The 21,195-nt window shown below is 41.1% G+C and overlaps 1 protein-coding gene across 4 annotated transcripts; it reads left to right on the plus strand.

Moving 5' to 3' along the window:
• The first annotated feature begins 3,452 nt into the window (after positions 1–3,452).
• Positions 3,453–16,569, plus strand: LOC306929121 (N-acetyllactosaminide alpha-1,3-galactosyltransferase-like). Of its 4 annotated transcripts, none has more exons than XM_079509535.1 (6): positions 3,453–3,671; positions 4,476–4,554; positions 4,790–4,885; positions 10,865–10,954; positions 13,966–14,103; positions 15,322–16,569. In XM_079509535.1, exons 2-6 carry the CDS (start codon positions 4,481–4,483, stop codon positions 16,007–16,009), a joined length of 1,086 nt encoding a protein of 361 aa, XP_079365661.1. In that variant the 5' UTR covers positions 3,453–3,671; positions 4,476–4,480; the 3' UTR covers positions 16,010–16,569. The 4 variants fall into 4 exon arrangements, with proteins under 4 accessions (XP_079365661.1, XP_079365664.1, XP_079365662.1 ...); XM_079509538.1 differs by having other exon boundaries at positions 10,876–10,954; XM_079509536.1 differs by lacking the exons at positions 3,453–3,671; positions 4,476–4,554; positions 4,790–4,885 and adding an exon at positions 7,575–7,636.
• Positions 16,570–21,195: the final 4,626 nt, after the last annotated feature.

Below are 21,195 nucleotides of genomic sequence, written 5' to 3' on the forward strand. Positions count from 1 at the left end.
GTGAAGAAATTTCTTGGTAACGATTTAGTTCCCAGATTGGTCAAATACCTGATAAAATGCCCTTACTATTGGCCTGGCTCTCACTATCTGCATCATGGCCTCGCTACTTGGCTTGTCTGATGCAGGCAGGGGCATTCAGGGGCATTCAAATACAGGCTGGTAACATATGGGTTATTAATCTGTGCCCATAAAGTTATAACCAGCCTGTTCGACCAGACATATATTGAATACAATCAGAATTGAGTCTTTGAACAAAGGCTTGAATTGCCAACTGTTCCTGGATAGCGTGGAAGGTGGGATAGCTGCATTGCAGCTCGGCAACATAACTCCTATTATGCGCTCCCTTTCTCCCCTCCATTTCAGTCTACCAGGTAGACTGTTGTTACTGTGTTCATCCTCAGCCAAATCACTGCTCCAGTCCAAAGTGCACATAAGAATGGTAGCAGCTCATCTGCTCCTCTGGTCTGAGGCTCATCAATAGAGCACCGAAGTATGACGTCACTTTCAGTAGAGGGCGCCTATACACAGGTCTTTTTTTATTTGCAGTGAAATCTCCATAGGGCAATTTTAGGTCGCTTCATATAAGAACTGTGTTTGAAATGATGTCCATTCATATTTGATACAGCCAGTTTCTGGAGAAAATGGAATTAATGTGGCCGCAAAAGCCTTGAAACTACATATGAAGGCAATGTCGCTGCTAATATACATCATGCCCAGCTGTCAACACATTGCGTTCCTGAGATTCCTCGTTGACGTAAGCTCAACTGGTGGTGACTCGACTCGTACTAACCACGAAACATTAAATATCAATAAAATAAAAATAAAAATAAACGTGATTAACATTCGGTTTCTGTTGTGCGACGGGCAGATGCAGCCACCCTGCCTACCCGGAAATGTAGTCTCTGGGTTGTTTGAATCATTTCTAACGCTTATTTTGTTACTCTTTGGGTATATTTGTACAGTTCCACCTTCAGTCGATGCTTCATATCCATATGAGTGAAAAGGCCGGGGTGATCGGTTTATTTTTCAAACACAGTTCTTAGAATGAGGCGATCTGAAATCCCCCTATGGTGATTACAATGCAAATAAAAAGTACACAAACCTGGGGACTGACGGCAGTTGTTTAGAAGGCAGCACGGCCGCAACGGAGGTTATGTACAGCTGCGTCCTATTGTGGGCTTACGAACTGGAGAGGGACCCTCCGTAAAGACATAAACATCCAAATGTCAGAAACCTTTACGGGGGTGCCGAGAGGGGCTATGACACCCCCTACTGACAGTGACGTCAGGACTTCGGTGCTCTATGACTGGTACACTCATCCTTCAAATGCGAATGCATGAAAGGTGCATGGGCCAGCTGTGTTGTTGGAACCAGGCATTGAATTGAGCTGCTGTTTCAACCTGGATTAACCAATAGGCTCATCTCTGTTGTATGGAGGAAACTTGGCACCGGTGGGATCTAGCAGTAGGGAGTGGTGGCTGTCAGGGACTGCATGGTGCTGCCAGTGGCCAGTCGGTTTGTGGGCCTACTGCTTTCTGGTTGCCAACATTAAATTAAATGTGGTGCATCAGGGTCAGATTATGCTTAAAAATTAAAACACCAACCGCTGTGTTATGTTGGTGTCACAAGAATAGAATATGAGCCCATAGATGTTATTTATGAGAGTTCACTTGAATGTATTTTTTTAGACATTCTAAATCATGCATTATTTGTTCCTATTAAAAATCTAAATACTTTACAATGATTCCTATTATTTTGCATAAGCAGCACCAAATTATTATTATTATAGTCATATATATTTTCTCTCTCTCTCTCTCTCTCTCTCTCTCTCTCTCTCTCTCTCTCTCTCTCTCGGTAGGTAGGTAGGTAGGTATAGGTAGGTAGGTAGGTAGGTAGATGGAGAGTGTATTTGTATTTTGATATATAGTTTCCTCAGCAAAATATGAGATGAGAGTATGAGAATTTCATAAGGTTGTACCATGTTTTTAAAAAACATGCAGGCAATAGGGGTCTGGTCCCATGACTATCATGCTGGAGCCATTTATAGTTTGTATTTATTTGATACACTGATGCGCTGACGCTGTTTATGTGCTTTCACTTCAGGTCTGCTTGAGCTGACCATACAACAGGACAATAATAAAGGTGACAAAACACCAATGACTGCAACACTTGACCCATGACGATGGATGAGGATGTCAAGTATGTGGAGCACTTCCTGACCATGGCTATACCTCTACCCATTTTAGTTACAATGCCATCAATATGGTGACAATTCACTGTCCAGTAAATATATCATTGATATTGTGATATTCCTGTTTTTAATCCTGTGAGCATTTTTTATATAAAATATGTATTTGTTTATTTTGATACTACAAACGTGTCAAATGTAAAAATGTAATATAATTAAATGAATTCCTTCTAAAGATGAGAGAAGCCTACAGTAGCTTACCTCATCATAACAGAGGGATGCTCTCTGAAATACAATGCTGCTGGCTCTTTTTGATGAATTGAACAAGGTGGACCCTCTTGTAAACAAGTGTCCACTCACAGTTAACAGTCTTTGTATTGAGTTTGTGCTTGAAATGTACTGTAATTCTGCAAACTGTTAATACATATTTCAATCAATCAATCAATCTTGGATGTATTGGAGTGTTCATAACACCTATTAAGAACAGGAAGAAACTTGCACTTTACACCCACAGAAATAAGCCTGCCAGTATACAAATCTATACAAACTATGAGGGTTATTATTCAATTCACATGTCACTTTTGAAGGCCTTCAAAAGTGACACATAATAAATCAACAATAGGGCTATGACCTTAAATGTATGTCAGTAGGCCTGTATACGTATATGTGTGGTATGAACTGCCCATCGCTAGTTGCTTTCCCAAGTTTCCCTATAGGCCTACGGGTACCAGGGACCCCTACCCACCTTTGAGCACTCATCGTGGGCATAGAATTGAGAAAAAATACCCTTGGGGACAACCAGGAAGGACCTCCAGAGAGACAGTCTGCTGACTAAACCTACCCGCCTTTGAGCACTCATCGTGGGCATAGATTTGGGCGAATAAATCTGATCTATAAATGAAATCATGAATGCCATGAATCATGATTAACTAACTACAGTTAATTCATGATGAAGTCATCATTAATTCATGATGAATTGTGATGAAATAATGATTAACTAATGCTTAACTAATGTATTAGTTATGTATTAGTTAATCATTAATCATTACTTGATGAACCTTATCTGCAAGTGTTACCGGCCTACGCAATTATAGTCAGAACCTGAAGTAGATAGTAAATAGAACTGCAATAGCAGAAGTGTGTAACAGAGAATGCGTCACGGCGTGCGTGGCGTGCTCATAATACTGTATAGGTAGCCTTTGTCTATATCTAAGGCTCTGGCCTGCCCTAAGGGAATCTGCAAGCCCACCACACCCCTCCCGACATGAAGAAGCTGCTTTGCAACCTTAGAACACCGCAGCCGCACCTATTTAGCCTACATTTTGCGATGCAGACAAGACGGGTATAGCGGCAGCCTATCTCTGTAGCTGACTTTGCTCATCATAACTTAAGAAACGCGTGTAATAACTCTTCTAATAGCCTAAATAAGGTAACAGCGACATGGATTACTTTTAACAACTTTTTTTTAATCAACAATCCACAGGTGAGTTCTGATGAAATGAAGTGAGTTCTGATGAAAGAAAAAGGTGGACCATGTTGTAAACAAGTGTAACGCTTTATCAGCGTGTCGTCCACAGTAACAGTCTTTGTATTGAGTTGTGCTTTCATGTGAAATGTACCCATTCTGCAAACTGTTAATAAATACTTTAATCAATCAATCAATTAAATCGATCCGCCAATGCCGCACCGTCAAAGATGTAGGCTATAGAGGAATGCCAGCTAGGGTATCCTAATAATTCTGTAGCCTATAGTTATAACATAGTTACACAGTGAATGTCCACGTGGTTTTCTGTCTATGTAGGCTAATCGTTCATCTCAATCCCGATAAATATAGAACACATAATCGTTAGACATGTGTTCTGTTCTGTTTGTCACAGATGTGACAATAAAGACTACACGCACAAGACAAGTGACAGGTAATTAGGCTAGCCTATATACCACCCTTCTGCCGCGGACATTATTAATTCAAAGCCGATACTCCCTTACTTGCGAAAATATGTATCCTATAGGCTACTTGTAGGCTAAATAAGGATTTTATTTTATTTTTCTCGCTTGTCGAAAATAAAATAATAAATCCTTGCTTGAAGCAACACCACATAGGATCTTGAAACTGTGAAGTAGTCAGGATCGTGGTGTGGTAGAACACAGCCAGTCAGAGCTGATATTTAGTTTATCCTAAAATAAACATCAGATAAATCAATCAAACCCTCATAGTTTGTATAGATTTGTATACTGGCAGGCTTATTTCTGTGTGTGTAAAGTGCAAGTTTCTTCCTGTTCTTAATAGGTGTTATGAACACTCCAATACATCCAAGACAGAGCCACCAGCATTGTATTTCAGAGAGCATCCCTCATGTCATGATGAGGTAAGCTACTGTAGGCTTCTCTCATCTTTAGAAGGAATTCATTTATTATATTACATTTTTCGCTGTATAGTATCACAATAAACAAATACATATTTTATATAAACAATGCTCAAGGGATTAAAAACAGGAATATCACAATATCAATTATATATTATCGATATATTTCCCAGCCCTATATAATTTAGTAGAATGTTTGATGTTCCTTTTTTAATTGACTGTTTGGTCTGTCTTACAGATGTCACAAGACCAAGAGCATCTTTCAGTGTTGTCTCTGTCTCGCCATCATTGTGCTCTGCATCTATCTGTCACACTCATCTGTCACGACCGTCAGGTGAATACCAGTCCAATTTACTTTACTTTACTCTGGGGCGACTGTGGCTCAAGAGGTAGAGCAGGTCGTCCAATGATCCAAGGGTCGGCGGTTCGAATCCCGGCTCCTCCTGTCTACATGTCGAAGTGTCCTTGGGCAAGACACTGAACCCCAAATTGCTCCCGATGTGCTGGTTGGTACCTTGCATGGCTTCCGCTGCAATCGGTGTATGAATGGGTGAATGTAATGCACAATCTATGTAAAGCGGTTTGGATAAAGGCGCTATATAAATGCACCATTTACCATTTATTTTACTTTTGGATTTAGTTACTTCCTGCTGGTTTCAGTGGTTTGTCACTTCAAAACTAGTCTCGCGTTACCAGACAACTATTCCACAATCTCCGAATGCTATATAGGGTCTGGACCTTAGAGCAGTGCAGGTTCCCAAACCTTTTCGTGTCAAGGACCCCCAAATCAACATTTATTAGGCCACGGACCCCCCATTTGAAAACATATGCCAGTGACCCCGATAAGGGAGGATTTTTACGGCTCTAGCAGTGATTCTGAAACATATTAATTTCATGGACCCCCCAGTTTCACACGCATTATGCTACGGACCCCCGATTTAATGGCATTTCTATCTCTGGTACCCCAATTTATATTGTAAAACCACTGCTAATTTAACTCTGAGAGTGTGCAAATGGTACCAAATGGACCCATTAGGGTCCATTTGGTTCCATTTGTACACTCTCTGAGTTACAGACCCATAAGGGTCCATTTGGTTCCTAACTATCTCAAATTGAGCTGGTACCCCCTGGGGTCCCCGGACCCCACTTTGGGAACCCATGCCTTAGAGTATATATGAATAGAGACGGCACCGGATTTCTCCTCCCATCCACTTGCATTAAGTTGCTCAAAAGCGCATGAGGCGATTTCACTCCTCCTTCCGGGTAGGAACAGAGTGCATTCTGGGATTGATTGGGCCAAACTCATGAACGCGCTGGCCGTTGACTGTCATTGCACTGAAACAGCGTTCACGTGTCATCATGAACGTGCATGTTGTGGCTCTTTGTTGGTTCCAAACATTTCTACCTTAGCCAACAAACCCACGATGCACCTATAGGGACTATGGATGTACGCAGATCAAAGAAACAGATTGTCCACAGGTTCAATGTCATTTTTGGTTTGTATTTACTTTCCTTTAAAGTGCAGTGATGGTACATTACAAACAGCTCCTTCTGGCATTTGTCTCTTCTGTGTTGTCTGTCTGTTAAAAACTGGTTTGTCCACCAGGTGCATCAATCACCCACTATGTCCATTTCCCAATCACCCAGGCCTACATATGCTCTCCATCAATCAATTAGGCCTGGGGAGGCGTGCCCTTGGTGTCCAAACAGTGATTCAAATACATAATAGCCCATCAAACCAATACCCAATAATGCCAAATGATAATTGTGATAATAATAATAAATACACATCCAAAACAGTGAGGATGGCTTCTACAGTGCGCATAGTCAACGGACCAGCACGTTCATGAGTTTGGCCCAGCGCTCCAATACCAAATTCGGCCACTATGTCCATTTCGCCTCAGGGTTTCCTCCGGGTGCCGTCTATTCATATATACTCTAAGGTCTGGACATATAGCCCCCATGAGCTGAGTTCCTTTTCTGCTAAGCTGTAAAGACGAAACGGAAGTGGCGAGGTGGCTGTTATAAATATTTATGATAAGGGAAGGATCGAAGACCAATTGTTGCATATAAAATGCAGAAGGGACAATTAATGATTTACTAATGATAAACAGGACTGTATTATTTATTACTTCGATAGCCAGAGCTATAACTATAAAACTGTAAAAATACTTTTGAAAAGTAATCAGAGTACAAATAAATACTCAGCCTCACAAATCTAGGCAGAGAGCCTCTAACAATTGACAAAAATGGTTATTAAACCATTTAGATGATAAAGTTAATAATTAGCTTTAACAGGAATACTTTTAAGAGAAAGATCAATATCCAAATGTTACCTTAACAAATGTTACCTTAAGCAGGAAATACTCTTTAGAAAAATACCTTTAAATACCCAATAGGAAAAATGAGTCCACCAGAAAGAAGTGAGTCCAGTCAGAGCAGATATCGTTTTGTCGATTAATTTCAGTTCGGAGAGAGCACAGAACAGATCCCACATACAGCCAAATTACAAAATGTCTCTCTGCCGTGCCACAAAATGGACACGGTATATATATCATTTTAATCAGATAGAATACGCTACACAGAGCAACGTGTCAAACAACCAAAGGATGATTCACTGTCACTTCCTATCCAAACCAGGAAGCATAATGTATGGGATATGTAGTTAATCATGTAAATGTAGTTCATAATTCAAAGTTAAAGCCCACCAGCTAACGTAACTAGGAGACAACTTGTCTGCTCTGGCAAAGCACCAAGGCCGAATAACAGGGTGTTTTCCACAGACACGCAGACAATCGGGAAACAACAATTCTTTATCTTACTCGCTGACTGGGGGAGAGTGAGATTTAATACTATCTGTTTTACGCTGGGGCAGAAATGAGATGTAACTTAGTGGGATACAGGGCATGAAAAATACATGGTCATTGGGAACATGGAAACTTCCATCCACAAAATAACAGATCTACAATAACTCAAAATTATCCATCAGTGGCTCCACTTCCGCTTTATCGCTTACTCATGACAGCTCTTCCGTTGGCCCAGACTGTATGATGAAGCGTTTGGAAATCGCGGATGCAACAGTCTGGTAACGCGAGACTACTTCAAAACTAACATGATAGTGCCTTACATCTGTATCTGTCTTTGTTTTTTTCATGCCTAGTACAGTGGTGCTGCTATGACACCTGCATGCATTTCAACCTTGGGGATTTTTCTTTTTTTCTCAGCTATACAGTACCTACCATACCTATCCACTTCGTGCCTTGTGGCACATAAGGCCTTCACAGTGAGCTTCCACTTTTAACGGTCAGCTGCATGCTGCAGTCCTCACTTCAGACCATGATTTCCATCGTCCTGCTTCTTGTCTTTCTTTGAATCTCAATGGTATGCCTCCAGGTGGTCTTTGGACTTCCTTTTCTTCGTTTCCCTTCTGGTGCCCGCATGCATGACATTGTTATTGTCTCCACCAGGAGAGAGTATGTCCGTGTGTCCGTGTGTCCGTCTGTGTGTGTGTGTGTGTGTGTGTGTGTGTGTGTGTGTGTGTGTGTGTGTGTGTGTGTGTGTGTCCGTCCGTCCGTCCGTCCGTCCGTCCGTCCGTCCGTCCGTCCGTCCGTCCGTCCGTCCGTCTGTTACCAGCTAATCTCCGGCACCGTTAACCTGGTCGATGCCAAACTTTGCACACACACTCCCTAGATGCCAATGATGAACCTCTGCCCCAAATTTTCCAGAACGGCCTCTTATTCTTCTGTCGTATGTCCTTAGACCTTCAACTCCGTTGCAGCAAGCCAGTCCAGTGTGTCATTGTCTAGGTCAATTAACCCACGATCACCATTCGGTGGCCGGTATATGGGTCAGCACGTGTTCCACAGTCTGTAATAGATCCCCACATTCGCAGTGGGCACTGTCTGTGAGACCCCACTTCTGCATTGCTGCACCAAAACAGAACGGCCTGTTATAGCACCACCAGGAGGCCGACTATTGTAAAACAATTTTTTGGGTATTTTTGGTATTTTACTGCTCCATATTTTGTCCAAAAATCCTGCTAATCGTTACACAGTATCTCTATAGTCATGTGATCAAGACAGATCTGTCCGATATTTCATATTCCATCCTGATTGGCTAACATTGGCTTTCAAAATTTGCAGGATTGGCCCGTTTTGAACAAAAAGCCTCAAATCATGAAATGTGCAATTTACGTGAAATCTTTCACAGATGTTCCTACTAGGCTGAGGAATATATCCCACCCTTTTCACATTAGCCTGTTATAGTGCCACCAACAGGTGGATTTTTGCAAAACACATTTTTGGAACAAAATGCCTCAAATCATCCAATTGCCATCCAAGGCGCAAGAAGAAATGGCACCCTTTTCACATTGGCTTATTATAGCGCCACCAGGAGACCCGACGGGCACTTTTTCTAGTTTTATTATTATTTCTCGTTTCGTAAATGTGTCCAACATCTACACAGCTTCACTTCCTCACTCAGTGGCTTCATCTCAGCTCTCTCAACAAGTCTCAACAAGTCAAGGCAAACAAAATATGGAGTATTCTTCGTAGGCATCTAGGGAACACATCAACTGCCTTGTTGTCTCCTTTGTTCATTTTCCACATTTCGCATAATTATAGCAATAGGCCTACAGGCATCACTAGTGTCTTGTACAGTTTTAGCTTTGGTTCTTCTTGTGATGCTGTTGGAGCTCCAGGTCTTTTTAAATGGTTTTTGGTCTTAAAACTGTAGGAAATACTTGCCAATAATTGCCAAATTACGCTAGTTTGGGGGATTAATTTATTTTTAATGCGTGGCCCCCAGACCCCAACCCCCCAATGTGGCCCCCAGACCCCAACCAAATGACCAGAACTACCTAATATTCACCAAAACCAGACCACAACTCCCACCATGGGACTCAGGCAATCAATGAATACCTTTGCAGTTTGCAAACACTATATTAATGGCAAGTATATTTACTACAGCTTTAAGTCCAAAAATCGTAACTAACCCTTTAAGTCTGATGACTGAACCTCTTGCTTTTGACAGTCTATTCAAGTCCTTCATGCCACCTCCCTCTTTACAAACTGTGACTCCCAGTCCCAAGTAAGTGAACTGCCCTACCTCTGAATTCTGGTTTCTTGCATTAGTCATCATTGTTTTTGTCTTTTGTATGTTAATGTTTTGAGGAGGAGAGCAATGCAATGTCTGCCTGCGAAGTCTAGGTCATCAAGTTTTGATGTCAGCTTCTATCGAATTCCATTCTCTCCCTGTCTAACTGTCCTTCTCAACCCAGTCCATCACAAACTCTGACATATTACATAATATATAATATAATATAATATAATATAATATAATATAATATAATATAATATAATATAATATAATATAATATAATATAATATAATATAATATAATATAATATAATATAATATAATATAATATATTATGTGATTACATAATCACATAATATTTCTCCCTGGTCTTCTACTGCACACTGGAAGTCTTCATAAAACGTTCGTACCATTCTCACAATCTTCTCTGGGATTCTGTACCTCTTCATAATCATCCACAGGCTTTCGTGATGGACAGAATCGAAAGCCATTTCGAAATCTACAAAATTCATGTATAGTGTCGCTTGCCACTCGTTAACTTGTTCAATGATGTTTCGCAGTATGAAGACTTGCTTTGTTTTTCCCCTACCCGTGTCCATCTCAACTTAACCCATTTTGGGCGGGAACCCCTTTTGGTGTTTTAAACATTATGTTATGATTTAGCTATTGAAAAATAGCAGATCTACAAGCTCGTAGCGTGCCACTCGGTGGCGCGCTACAAGCTTGTAGGTCTGCTATTTTTGAAAAGCGAACTTTTTTTTTATTTCGACGTCAGGCCTAAATTGGTTAATTGCATCTCTTCCACTTTTTTTTCCAATATTGAGGTACAGCCTCAATAGTGGAAAAAGACAGAGTCCAGTACTGCTGTACTCTGTCTGGATCTCTCATTGCACAGTGTCTTTGTGAGTCCATATAGTATCTTCATGTGTTGTTTTCTTGCAATATCTTCTGCTTCGTACCTTTAATGTTCTCTATCCATTTCCTTTTGTCTGCTTTTAACTTCTTCTCTGCATACTTCTCTTTTAGCTGCTTCTTGATTCTTTCGGAACGTGTGCCCAGGATTTATTCCTTCTCTTTGTTCTACGAGGCTCCAAGACAGCCTCAGCTACTTCTATGTACACCTTCTCCATTACTTGGAAGTCACATACCTATTCATCTCCTACGCCTTCGCCTTGCTCTTCATGTTCCAATACTAAAGATGTATCTTTTTTTCTCAGCTATATTGTAGGGTTTATTCCTATGGATAAATGTCCAATGACCCCTGGAGAGAAGCTGAGAGACCATATAGATGACACCCTTGATCTTTGGTAAGATGTTTAGATTCAAGATACAAGAGGGTTTTATTCATAATACGTACTGTAAGTTGTAGCCTTGTGAAACAAGCCATGTGACACATTATGTCAGGAGCCCATCTCCTGTTTACATACAATATAATACAAGATAATAATCATAATACAGTTTCTGTACAAATATGATCAAAATAGACTATTATAGCGACGTATTATGTTTAATCACTTTCAACCCTGCATCTCTATTTTGGGCATGTAGGTAAAGTGAACAATTTTCAAAAGTTAGTCTCAAAATTATTAGTAGGCCTATTTATTTTCATTTTTCCGATCGGCTAATTATTTGTAATTAGCCGCCTAATTATTTGATCAGAACTTTTTCGCTGTGCCACTGTAAGTGAAACTTTTCCAAAATGTGTCATTGTATGCTAAATTGGGTCAAAATGTCAGACTGGTTGAACCAGTTTTGCAACCAGTTTGCGGTAGGGAAAGGGGCTCACCAAACGTAACTGTAATCAAACTGTAAGTCAAATTTCATTTCAGCATGAGTTCAACCATTAGCAGAGTTAACAAACTCTATAATGCGTAATTGTGCATGCAATCTTTGACACTATAGACACACGCACACCAGACACCTGTTTAGCCAGTTCACACTATTGAACTACTCTGCATTCCTGTAATGTTATGTCAATAGTTAACTCAATAGTAACTCTGAGCTGAATGAAAAACATTTGTCTTCACATTTTTGTTTGGGTCCAAAGGCTTGCCAGCCACTTCATTTTCTTGCCCCTTTCACAAACAAAAAGTCACAAAGCAGAAGAACGTGTCACGTGTCAACAGGGCACAACAGGAACGTGTCAACAGGGCACTTCAGCGGTGTTGGGTGAGTGATGACAATCACTTCCCCACCCTGATTTTTCCTGCCCGTCCGGGGAATCGAACCGGCAACCTTTCGGCAACAAGGGCGCTCCTCTGACCCTTAGGCCACCGCTGATCATCATTGGTCATCACTCACCCAACACCGCTGAAGTGCCCTTGTATTGAGCAAGGCACTGAACCTCCAACGGCTCCAGCGGAGCTGCTTAGTGGCCAACAGTATAAGACTGTGATTTTACTGGTCAGCTCCCAGGTTTTAATGTGTGTGTCTGTCTGTGTGTTTCTATGTTGCTGAAAATGAGCACTTGTGCTCAGCTACTACCCTGGGTAAATAAAGGAGGGGAAAAAGAACCGGTCGTCCAATAGACATTTTAAACACTGGACATCTCAGTACAGGACATGTCACAGCACAAATAGATTAGATCACAACAGCTATGTAAAAGCCTGCCTGAACAGGAGTCATGAACAGGTCCTGGCATCAGGGCCGGCCCTCCCATCAGGCAGAACAGGCAGTTGCCTAGGGCATCATGAGGGGAGGGGGGGCATCGACCAAGCAAAAAAATAAAACACACAGTGCTTTAGAACACAAGGGGGCCATGGTCATTGTTCAAGGGGGCATCACGAAAAATCCTGCCTAGGGCACCAAATTGCTCAGGGCCGGCACTGCCTGGCATACAAAGGAAATTCCCTAAATGTAATAGTTTAGGTTTAGGATAGTAACCGGAAAAAGAGTGGGAACCTGAGAAGTCTAGGCACCTGAATGTTAAATTGTCTATTTGTTTGAATAAATGTATGCTTTGGAAGAGTGTCTGAAATAAGGTGAAGTAGTCATGATTTGAAAATGCTTGAAACATTTGATATTTAAAGCCTAATATTTCTGGAAAAGGCTACAAATTGCTACAAAATCTGTGGACAACCATGCAGTCATTATGGCATAAACAAGTTGAACGATAAATTATGGTCTGATAATGCTGTTCAAGTCATGTATATTTAATTGCAATACATATTTAATTACAATACATAATTAATAACATAATTTTCCAAAACATATACATTTATTCTTTACTTGCCCAATTCACATTGAGGTGCCCACAATGTTTAGGTGACCACTTTAGGTATTCGTTTTCATAGATAGCAGACAGCAGTGTCTGCTATCTATGAAAACAAATGTGGTTACACCACATTTGGCAACCCATCAGATTCATAATGTAACACACTGAAGTCCTGATTGTTTATTCCTGCATATCTCTTTTACCCTTTACAGCAGTATAGTCTATATACCCCATTTAGGCCTGACATCGAAATAAGAAAAACGTTCGCTCTGAAAGAATATATATTCAAAGATTTGTGCCGCATTTTTGACGTGCTATGAGCTTGTAGATCTGCTATTTTTCAATAGCTAAAGTATAACACAATGCTTGGTTAGAACACCAAAAGGGGTTCCCTTCCAGAATGGGATATACGGGTCGCTGCATTGGAATACATTTATATTTTATGCAGAAGGTTGTTAGGAAAATCAGAATCACAGAGATGCATGGAGTATAAGGTGAGATGTTGTGCACCGAAGCAGCCTGACATGTCCATTGCAGGCGCGCCGCTCTACCAAATACATTTGGCATTACGGCTTACGTGTGCTTTAAGAATCTGCTATGCCCTTTCCCAAATGTGTGTGGCCAAAATAGCAATTTTGGGGAAAGCGTGCCAACACGGCACACCCACAGCCACACCTCCAGCCGCAAATAACGAAGTTGGCACAACGGAATATAATCCTGTTCACCTAATCTTGCCAAATGTTTGCAGAGTTTAAATTAACAGTCAGGATTTAGCAGTTTTAGGGGACCAGGCTAGTATCTTCATTATTAGGAGAACTACCTGTTCATTCAAAACTATTGAGTCCCCTAGCTGAGACCATAGAATGGTACTACAACCCCCTTTTTGCAATCCAAGGCTCATGTTCACTTTCACATGCGGTAGCTTCTCTTATGCACCTGTTGCTTTTGTAGGTGTACAAATTGCTTGCCTTTTATTTTAAATGTAGGCCTACCGGTAGGCCTACAATGAATACAAAACAATTAATCAATTAATTTACTTTATACTACAGTTGTTCCATATGTATCTTTTGCTTTGAAACTTACAACAGTTGTCTCCCACATCAGGTCCAGAGATGATGTTCAGACATGCACATACTGGAGAGCGGCTGTCATGTGGGAGGGAATGTTCAACCCATATTCTTATGACAAGATGCACTCTAAGACTAATTCTGCTGTGGCACTCACTGTCTTTGCTGTGGGCAGGTTTGTTACACACATGAACACAACCTATTCTGGGGCGAACATTAGCAAAAATCTACAAGTACCACAATGTGAGCTTGTAGGCCTGCTTTTTTCTGTGATATTTCTGTGTATTGTATAACGTAGTATAATAAACTACGTTATACAATAGGGTTAAAGTGGTTAAAGGAGCATTCAGTGATTTGGGTGATTTTGAAAAAAACCCGGTCCGCCCGGTAACAAGATTGATTTATTTATTTATTTATTTATTTATTTATTTATTTATTTATTTATTTATTTATTTACTTACTTATTTATTTATTTATTTATTTATTTATTTATTTATTTATTTATTTATTTGACAGGGACAATGCTCATTAATCAACATTTCAGTTTTCACTTCCATGTAAATGTGCCAGAGTTAGCCATAAGCTAATTTTCATCTGTAGTCCCTGAGCAGGCTCTTAAAAAGGTAGTAAAACTAAACATACAATGACACATACAGTACAATACAATACAATACAGATAAAAGAAAGACAGAGTGTATAGTGTGCCAGCACACAACACCATGCGTTGATGCCATGTGTGCATATGTGCCAGCACCCAACACTATGTCCATACAAAAACACAATACAACGGATAAAAGAAAGACAGATGTGCACATGCACACGCTCTCACACCCCCACTCGATCATGATTGGAGGAAGGCCCCTCTCATCCTGATTGGATGAAGGCTGGGCCCTCTAGCCAAAAACAAAACCTACGTTTTTTTGATGCCAGGGATGAACTGGGGACAGGGAGGAACTCCTTATATGGTCAGCACAATCTATAGTAGGGAGTATTATATAAATAAAAAAAAGTGATATTTGAATTAAGTGAAATCACTGAATATACCTTTAAACACTTGTACAGAGGACACATGCGGTATGATAGCATAAATAAAGTTGATATTTACAACTATTCAAATGAAGAAAATATTGCAGTGATGACCAATGTTATTGTAGGCCTACATACTGTAATACAAGGCGCCAACAACATACGAAGGCACAATCAAGGTCAAAACTGAGAATGGGGAGACCATTTTTGACAATTGTCAAACAGGTCAAATGTTCTGATCACAATCAATGTTGAAGTCAAAACTGAGACAGGATGCATGAACCTTTTCAATGATTCCTTTTGCTTATCTGTATTGCACTTTGTAACTTTATTACTCTTATAACGTTTGCCTCAATTTCCTTCCAAGGTATCTAGATGCCTACCTGGGGTCTTTCCTTAACTCCTCAGAACATCATTTCATGATTGGCTTACCGGTAACATATTATGTGTTTACGGATGCACCTGAAGAGGTACCAGACATCAAGCTTGCCCCGGAGCGAACCCTGAAGATTATCAAGGTGGACAAGCACTCCCGGTGGCAGGACATCTCCATGATGCGCATGAAGACAATATCAGATGTCATTGAGTCGGACATTCGTCACCATTGTACCCACGTCTTCTGCTTTGATGTGGACCAGGTGTTTGCAGGAAGATTTGGATCAGAGGCGTTGGGGGATTCTGTGGCTTTACTCCATGCTTACTACTATCGCCTTCCAAAGAGCTTGTACACCTATGACCATAACCCAAAGTCCAGGGCCTACATGGACATTGGAGATGGAGATTTCTATTACCATGCTGCTGTGTTTGGGGGTTCGTGGAAGAACGTGAAGTCCATCACTGATGCCTGCTACCAGGGCATCATGGAAGACAAAAAGAACAATGTGGAAGCTCTGTGGCACGATGAGAGTCACCTCAACAAGTACCTGTGGTTGCACAAACCCAGCAAGGTGCTCTCTCCTGAGTACTGCTGGGACTCCAAAATTGGACAACGGGATATATTTATCACCCGCCTTCTCTGGGCAGAGAAACATTATGACATACTCAGAAAATCATAATGTGACTGACTAGCAGGACCATACATTGTACAGAGTAGGACTGCATTGTTTTGTCCTAAGGCTCGAAACATTACTGTAGGTTGAAAGCTTTAGCATTGTTAGATTGTGATCTCGCAAGTAGCTTTGTTAGTGCTGTCATCAGGGGTTTACTAGCACACACTGCGTGTGTTTTTATGATATGGGAGCATGTCTCGAAGGCAAATCTATGCAAATCTCAGGTAAATATATGCAAATATCTATCTTAGCCCATTCCCTTTAGTATTTGTATGCCTTCAAAAGGAAATGCTGAAAACAAATGTGTTCCTCGCTGCATAACAATTGTCTACTGGGCCGTCCACACTAAGCACTATAATTATATCTATAAAGGTATTGTTTTAAAAATTGTAATGGATGGACCATTACAATGTCCACCACTTCACTTATATGAAAGGATTAGTTATTGGTTGTGTGTGTGTGTGTGTGTGTGTGTGTGTGTGTGTGTGTGTGTGTGTGTGTGTGTGTGTGTGTGTGTGTGTGTGTGTGTGTGTGTGTGTGTGTGTGTGTGTGCGTGCGTGCGTGCGTGCGTGCGTGCGTGCGTGCGTGCGTGCGTGCGTGCGTGCGTGCGTGCGTGCGTGCGTGCGTGCGTGCGCGCGCGCGCGCGCGCGCGTGCGTGCGTGCGCGCGCGTGTGTGTGTGTGTGTGTGTGTTCTACCTACCCGTAGAAATGCAATTTTAAGTATCAAACATGCAAATTACTGTTGAAAAACCTTTTCAAACAAGTGTTCATGTTGTACTGTTCTGTTGAATTTAATTTCTTTAACATTTCAAAAGGCCTGTTCACAATGAGCTGTATTTTCAATATTTTAAATGAATTACTGAGATGTTTACCATTTCATTTGTATCTGACGCACATTAAAAGAAAACTTGCATTTCCTGTTAGAACACAAAGAAAAAAGAATTGCTTTGATGGTCGCCTGCAGCAACTGCTGGGTTTCAGTGACTGTGAGGGTTTGGTTTTATTATTTGCATGTTAAGGTTTCACTGTTGGATCTTAAATACTTGCTATTTTGCTATATGCTTATTTTATCTCTAGATAGACCTACTACGGTCTATCTGATGTATTTATCTTGTATTTGTGGATTTGTTTGATGTGTACAGTAAATATTTCTACTGCATAGGTGGTGAGAATTGACTCTTCAAGCCATTACAATGCGGGTGCCAACCTGCATTGTGTTCATTCATTTTTCTTTCTTTCTTTTTTAGCATGCATCGTATGTACATTTCATGTTGTTGTCCTGTTATCTGACTTTTTAGATTATTTATTTCTCTTGTATGATTATGATGATACGATAAGTTATAACTGCAAATCGTTGGAAATAATTTCATCCAATCCAAACTTGACAATAAACGTGAAGTTGATAGGTAGTTTTGTAAGTCTGGAACTCTAAGCCTAATAGTAATAGAATAGTATGCCCTTAATAGGGAGACCAGATTGAAAGGGGCTAACCCTGATATGCACAGTGTTTTCAGGGCTGTATTGTCTTCAGTTGTAGTGTGTCACGTTTTGTTCCTCCAACATTTTAAGGTCAATAATAAGTTTGTTGTGTCTTTGCTTTTCTGCTATGGCAAAACAGATTATCCAGCCTCTGGCCTTAAAGCCCTCCTGAACAGTGACCACGAGGCCACACAGCCCATATTTAATGTTGTAACCATATTAATAATAATAATAATAATTATTATTATTATTTATATAGAACCTTTCAAAACTGCGTTACAAAGTACAAAAAAAAGTAAACAACACAAATCAAGAAGATTAAAAACAATGCAAAAAAAATAATTCAGATACAAACAAAAGCAAACAAATTACGTACATAATGGTTGAAGGCTAAAGCAAAAAAATAATCAAGAGACATTTGGATTAAAAGATAGTATTGGCTACAAAGGATTTGAGCGAGGGAACACTAGAAACGAGACAAGGACATCTCAGTAGCTTTATTGCCAACTTGCCAAGTTCCATACAAAGGCTCAGGCTCTCTCGGCCCACAGACGTATGTAAACTGAAAATAATAAACTCACCAAGTGACAATAACACAGTATCAGCATAAACAGAGTCAAGTCAACTGTCAATACAAACACAGTCCTGGTAGCAGCTTTTCTCACTGCCCCCAGTACAGAGTACTGCCCCCATGCAGGCCAGTACATAGCATGGACCCAGCCTCACTGCCCCCAATACAGAGTACTGCCCCCATGCAGGCCAGTACAGAGCATGGACCCAGCCTCACTGCCCCCATGCAGGCCAGTACAGAGCATGGACCCAGCCTCACTGCCCCCCAATGCAGGCCAGTACAGAGCGTGGACCCAGCCTCACTACAACAGGGAGAAGTGCAACAGTATTATAACTCACCTATAGACCCCACTGCCACTGCCTACGGCTAATTACCTTTAATCCAGTGATTGTCAAACATTTTCATATCAAGGACCCCCAAATTGATATGTATTTGGCTGTGGACCCCCATCTGAAAGGATTTTGTGCAGAGAGTATAGGCAAGTGAAATGCATGCAGCAAATGGTCCGGCAGCCTGGGGCTTGCCTTCAGGCCCATGTGATATATGTGCCCTAATCGGTCAGGAAAAACTTGATATGATGTGATAAGAATATGTTCCAGATAACTAAAAATGTGACAATATTAGTATGCATGACTGCTGTCCAATAGATGTTTGGGCAATCCACCAGATTGATTTAAGTTAAAAATCATTTGTAACCTTATTTATGAAAAACACAATGGATGTAATATGGACATAACAGATATAGGGCCCTATTTTTGCCAGTACCTTATCCCTAAACTTATTTTCTTTTTTTACTATTTTGAAAAAACATTATTCAGAAATGTTTTACAAAATGGTAAAAAAGGTAAAGATGTTTAGGGATAAGGGGTAAGGCATTGACGAAAATAGGAACATATAGTCTACTAGCCCAAAATATAAATTATGAAGGGATTAAAAAAAAGAAAAAAGAAAAGAAAAGAAACACACAAGGGGGATATCATCTGGATTCGAGGGGTATATTATGGCCTTGCTAAAAACGGGACTAGCCCGACACCTTGTGGTCTAAGGAAGCAAACAACTTTACATAGTTTGGTATGGTCTATTCATTCCCTTTTGGGGGTGCATACTTAGTTTAGACTAGTCATTGGTTAGACATGGGTTAAGGTTAGGTTTAGGTGTGCTGCCCCGTGGGAGGTTAGGGTTAGGGTGAGGGTTTGAGATAGGTTGTAGGACTAATGACTGGTCTAACCAATGACTAGTCTGAACCAAAAACTGTCTAAACTTAACTAAGTACTGCACCCCTGTTTCGTACTTTGAAGAAATTAGTCAGTGAAATCAATCTCATTAAATGTTAATGAAATTGATTAAAATGTTTATGAAAACCTTTTATATTTTGCATTATTTTGCATTATTTTGTTAGTTTATTTTTGGTTAGGGCTAGTTTATAATGTAAGGATGAGCTTGTTAAGCTTTCATTCCGTGGGTGGCAGTCTGGCAGAGACAGAAGAATAGGATGAGAGACAGGCGAGGCTCATGATGGATGGCGTCTCATTCATTGTCACCTGTCATCTGCTCCCCTCTTCATTTTATTCCCCTTCCTCCATCCATATAGGCTCCATCCATCCATCCATCCATCCATCCATCCATCCGACCAATCCATCCATCCATCCGACCAATCCATCCATCCATCCATCCATCCATCCATCCGACCAATCCATCCATCCATCCATCCATCCGACCAATCCATCCATCCATCCGACCAATCCATCCATCCGACCAATCCATCCATCCATCCATCCATCCGACCAATCCATCCATCCATCCATCCATCCATCCGACCAATCCATCCATCCATCCATCCATCCATCCATCCATCCGACCAATCCATCCATCCATCCATCCATCCATCCATCCATCCGACCAATCCATCCATCCATCCATCCGACCAATCCATCCATCCATCCATCCATCCATCCATCCATCCATCCGACCAATCCATCCATCCATCCATCCATCCATCCATCCATCCGACCAATCCATCCATCCATCCATCCATCCATCCGACCAATCCATCCATCCATCCATCCATCCGACCAATCCATCCATCCATCCATCCATCCATCATCCATCCATCCATCCATCCATCCATCCATCCATCCGACCAATCCATCCATCCATCCATCCATCCATCCGACCAATCCATCCATCCATCCATCCATCCATCCATCCATCCGACCAATCCATCCATCCATCCATCCATCCATCCGACCAATCCATCCATCCATCCATCCATCCATCCATCCATCCATCCATCCATCCATCCATCATCCATCCATCCATCCATCCATCCATCCATCATCCATCCATCCATCATCCATCCATCCATCATCCATCCATCCATCCATCCATCATCCATCCATCCATCCATCATCCATCCATCCATCCATCCATCATCCATCCATCCATCCATCATCCATCCATCCATCCATCCATCCATCCATCCATCATCCATCCATCCATCCATCCATCCATCCATCCATCCATCCATCCAGGGGTGTAGTGGGGGGGTATGCAGGGGAGCCCCATCCTCCCACTAAAAAAATGCCAAAAATATGTTTTTTTGACTTTTATGGATACGATGAAGCTGTAAACCCTGTTTCTATAGGCTATACACGTCTGCATGTTTTAATAGTGCATTGCACACATGCACGCAAATGTGCGTGCATGTGTGCATGTGTCTTTGGGACATCCCCCACTTCTAAAAGTAGCACTACAACACTGCATCCATCCATCCATCCAGAGGTTTTTGAGTGGTGTAAACCACTCCTACAACTGGCTTTGTTAGTTTGTCTGTCTGTCTGTTCGTACCAAAAAATGAGCATGGTTGCTATGGTCACCCAGTTCACACGGGTGTGATTTCATTACGTCAGACATTACGTCAGACCACAGCTGATCAGTCTATATAAGACCTTACACCACTCAGTTCACATGGGTGTGATTTTTATGATACAATAGGAGAATATCTCGAACAGGAGCGGCACTGCTGGCCTTTTTTATTCTCAGGTAAATCTATACAAATAGCTATCTTAGCCCATTCCCTTCAGTATTTGTATGCCTTCAAGATGAAATGCTGAAAGAAAAATGTGTTCCCCGCTGCTTATCG

The sequence above is a fragment of the Electrona antarctica genome (assembly GCF_951216825.1).
Source record: "Electrona antarctica genome assembly, chromosome: 9".
NCBI lineage: Eukaryota > Metazoa > Chordata > Actinopteri > Myctophiformes > Myctophidae > Electrona > Electrona antarctica.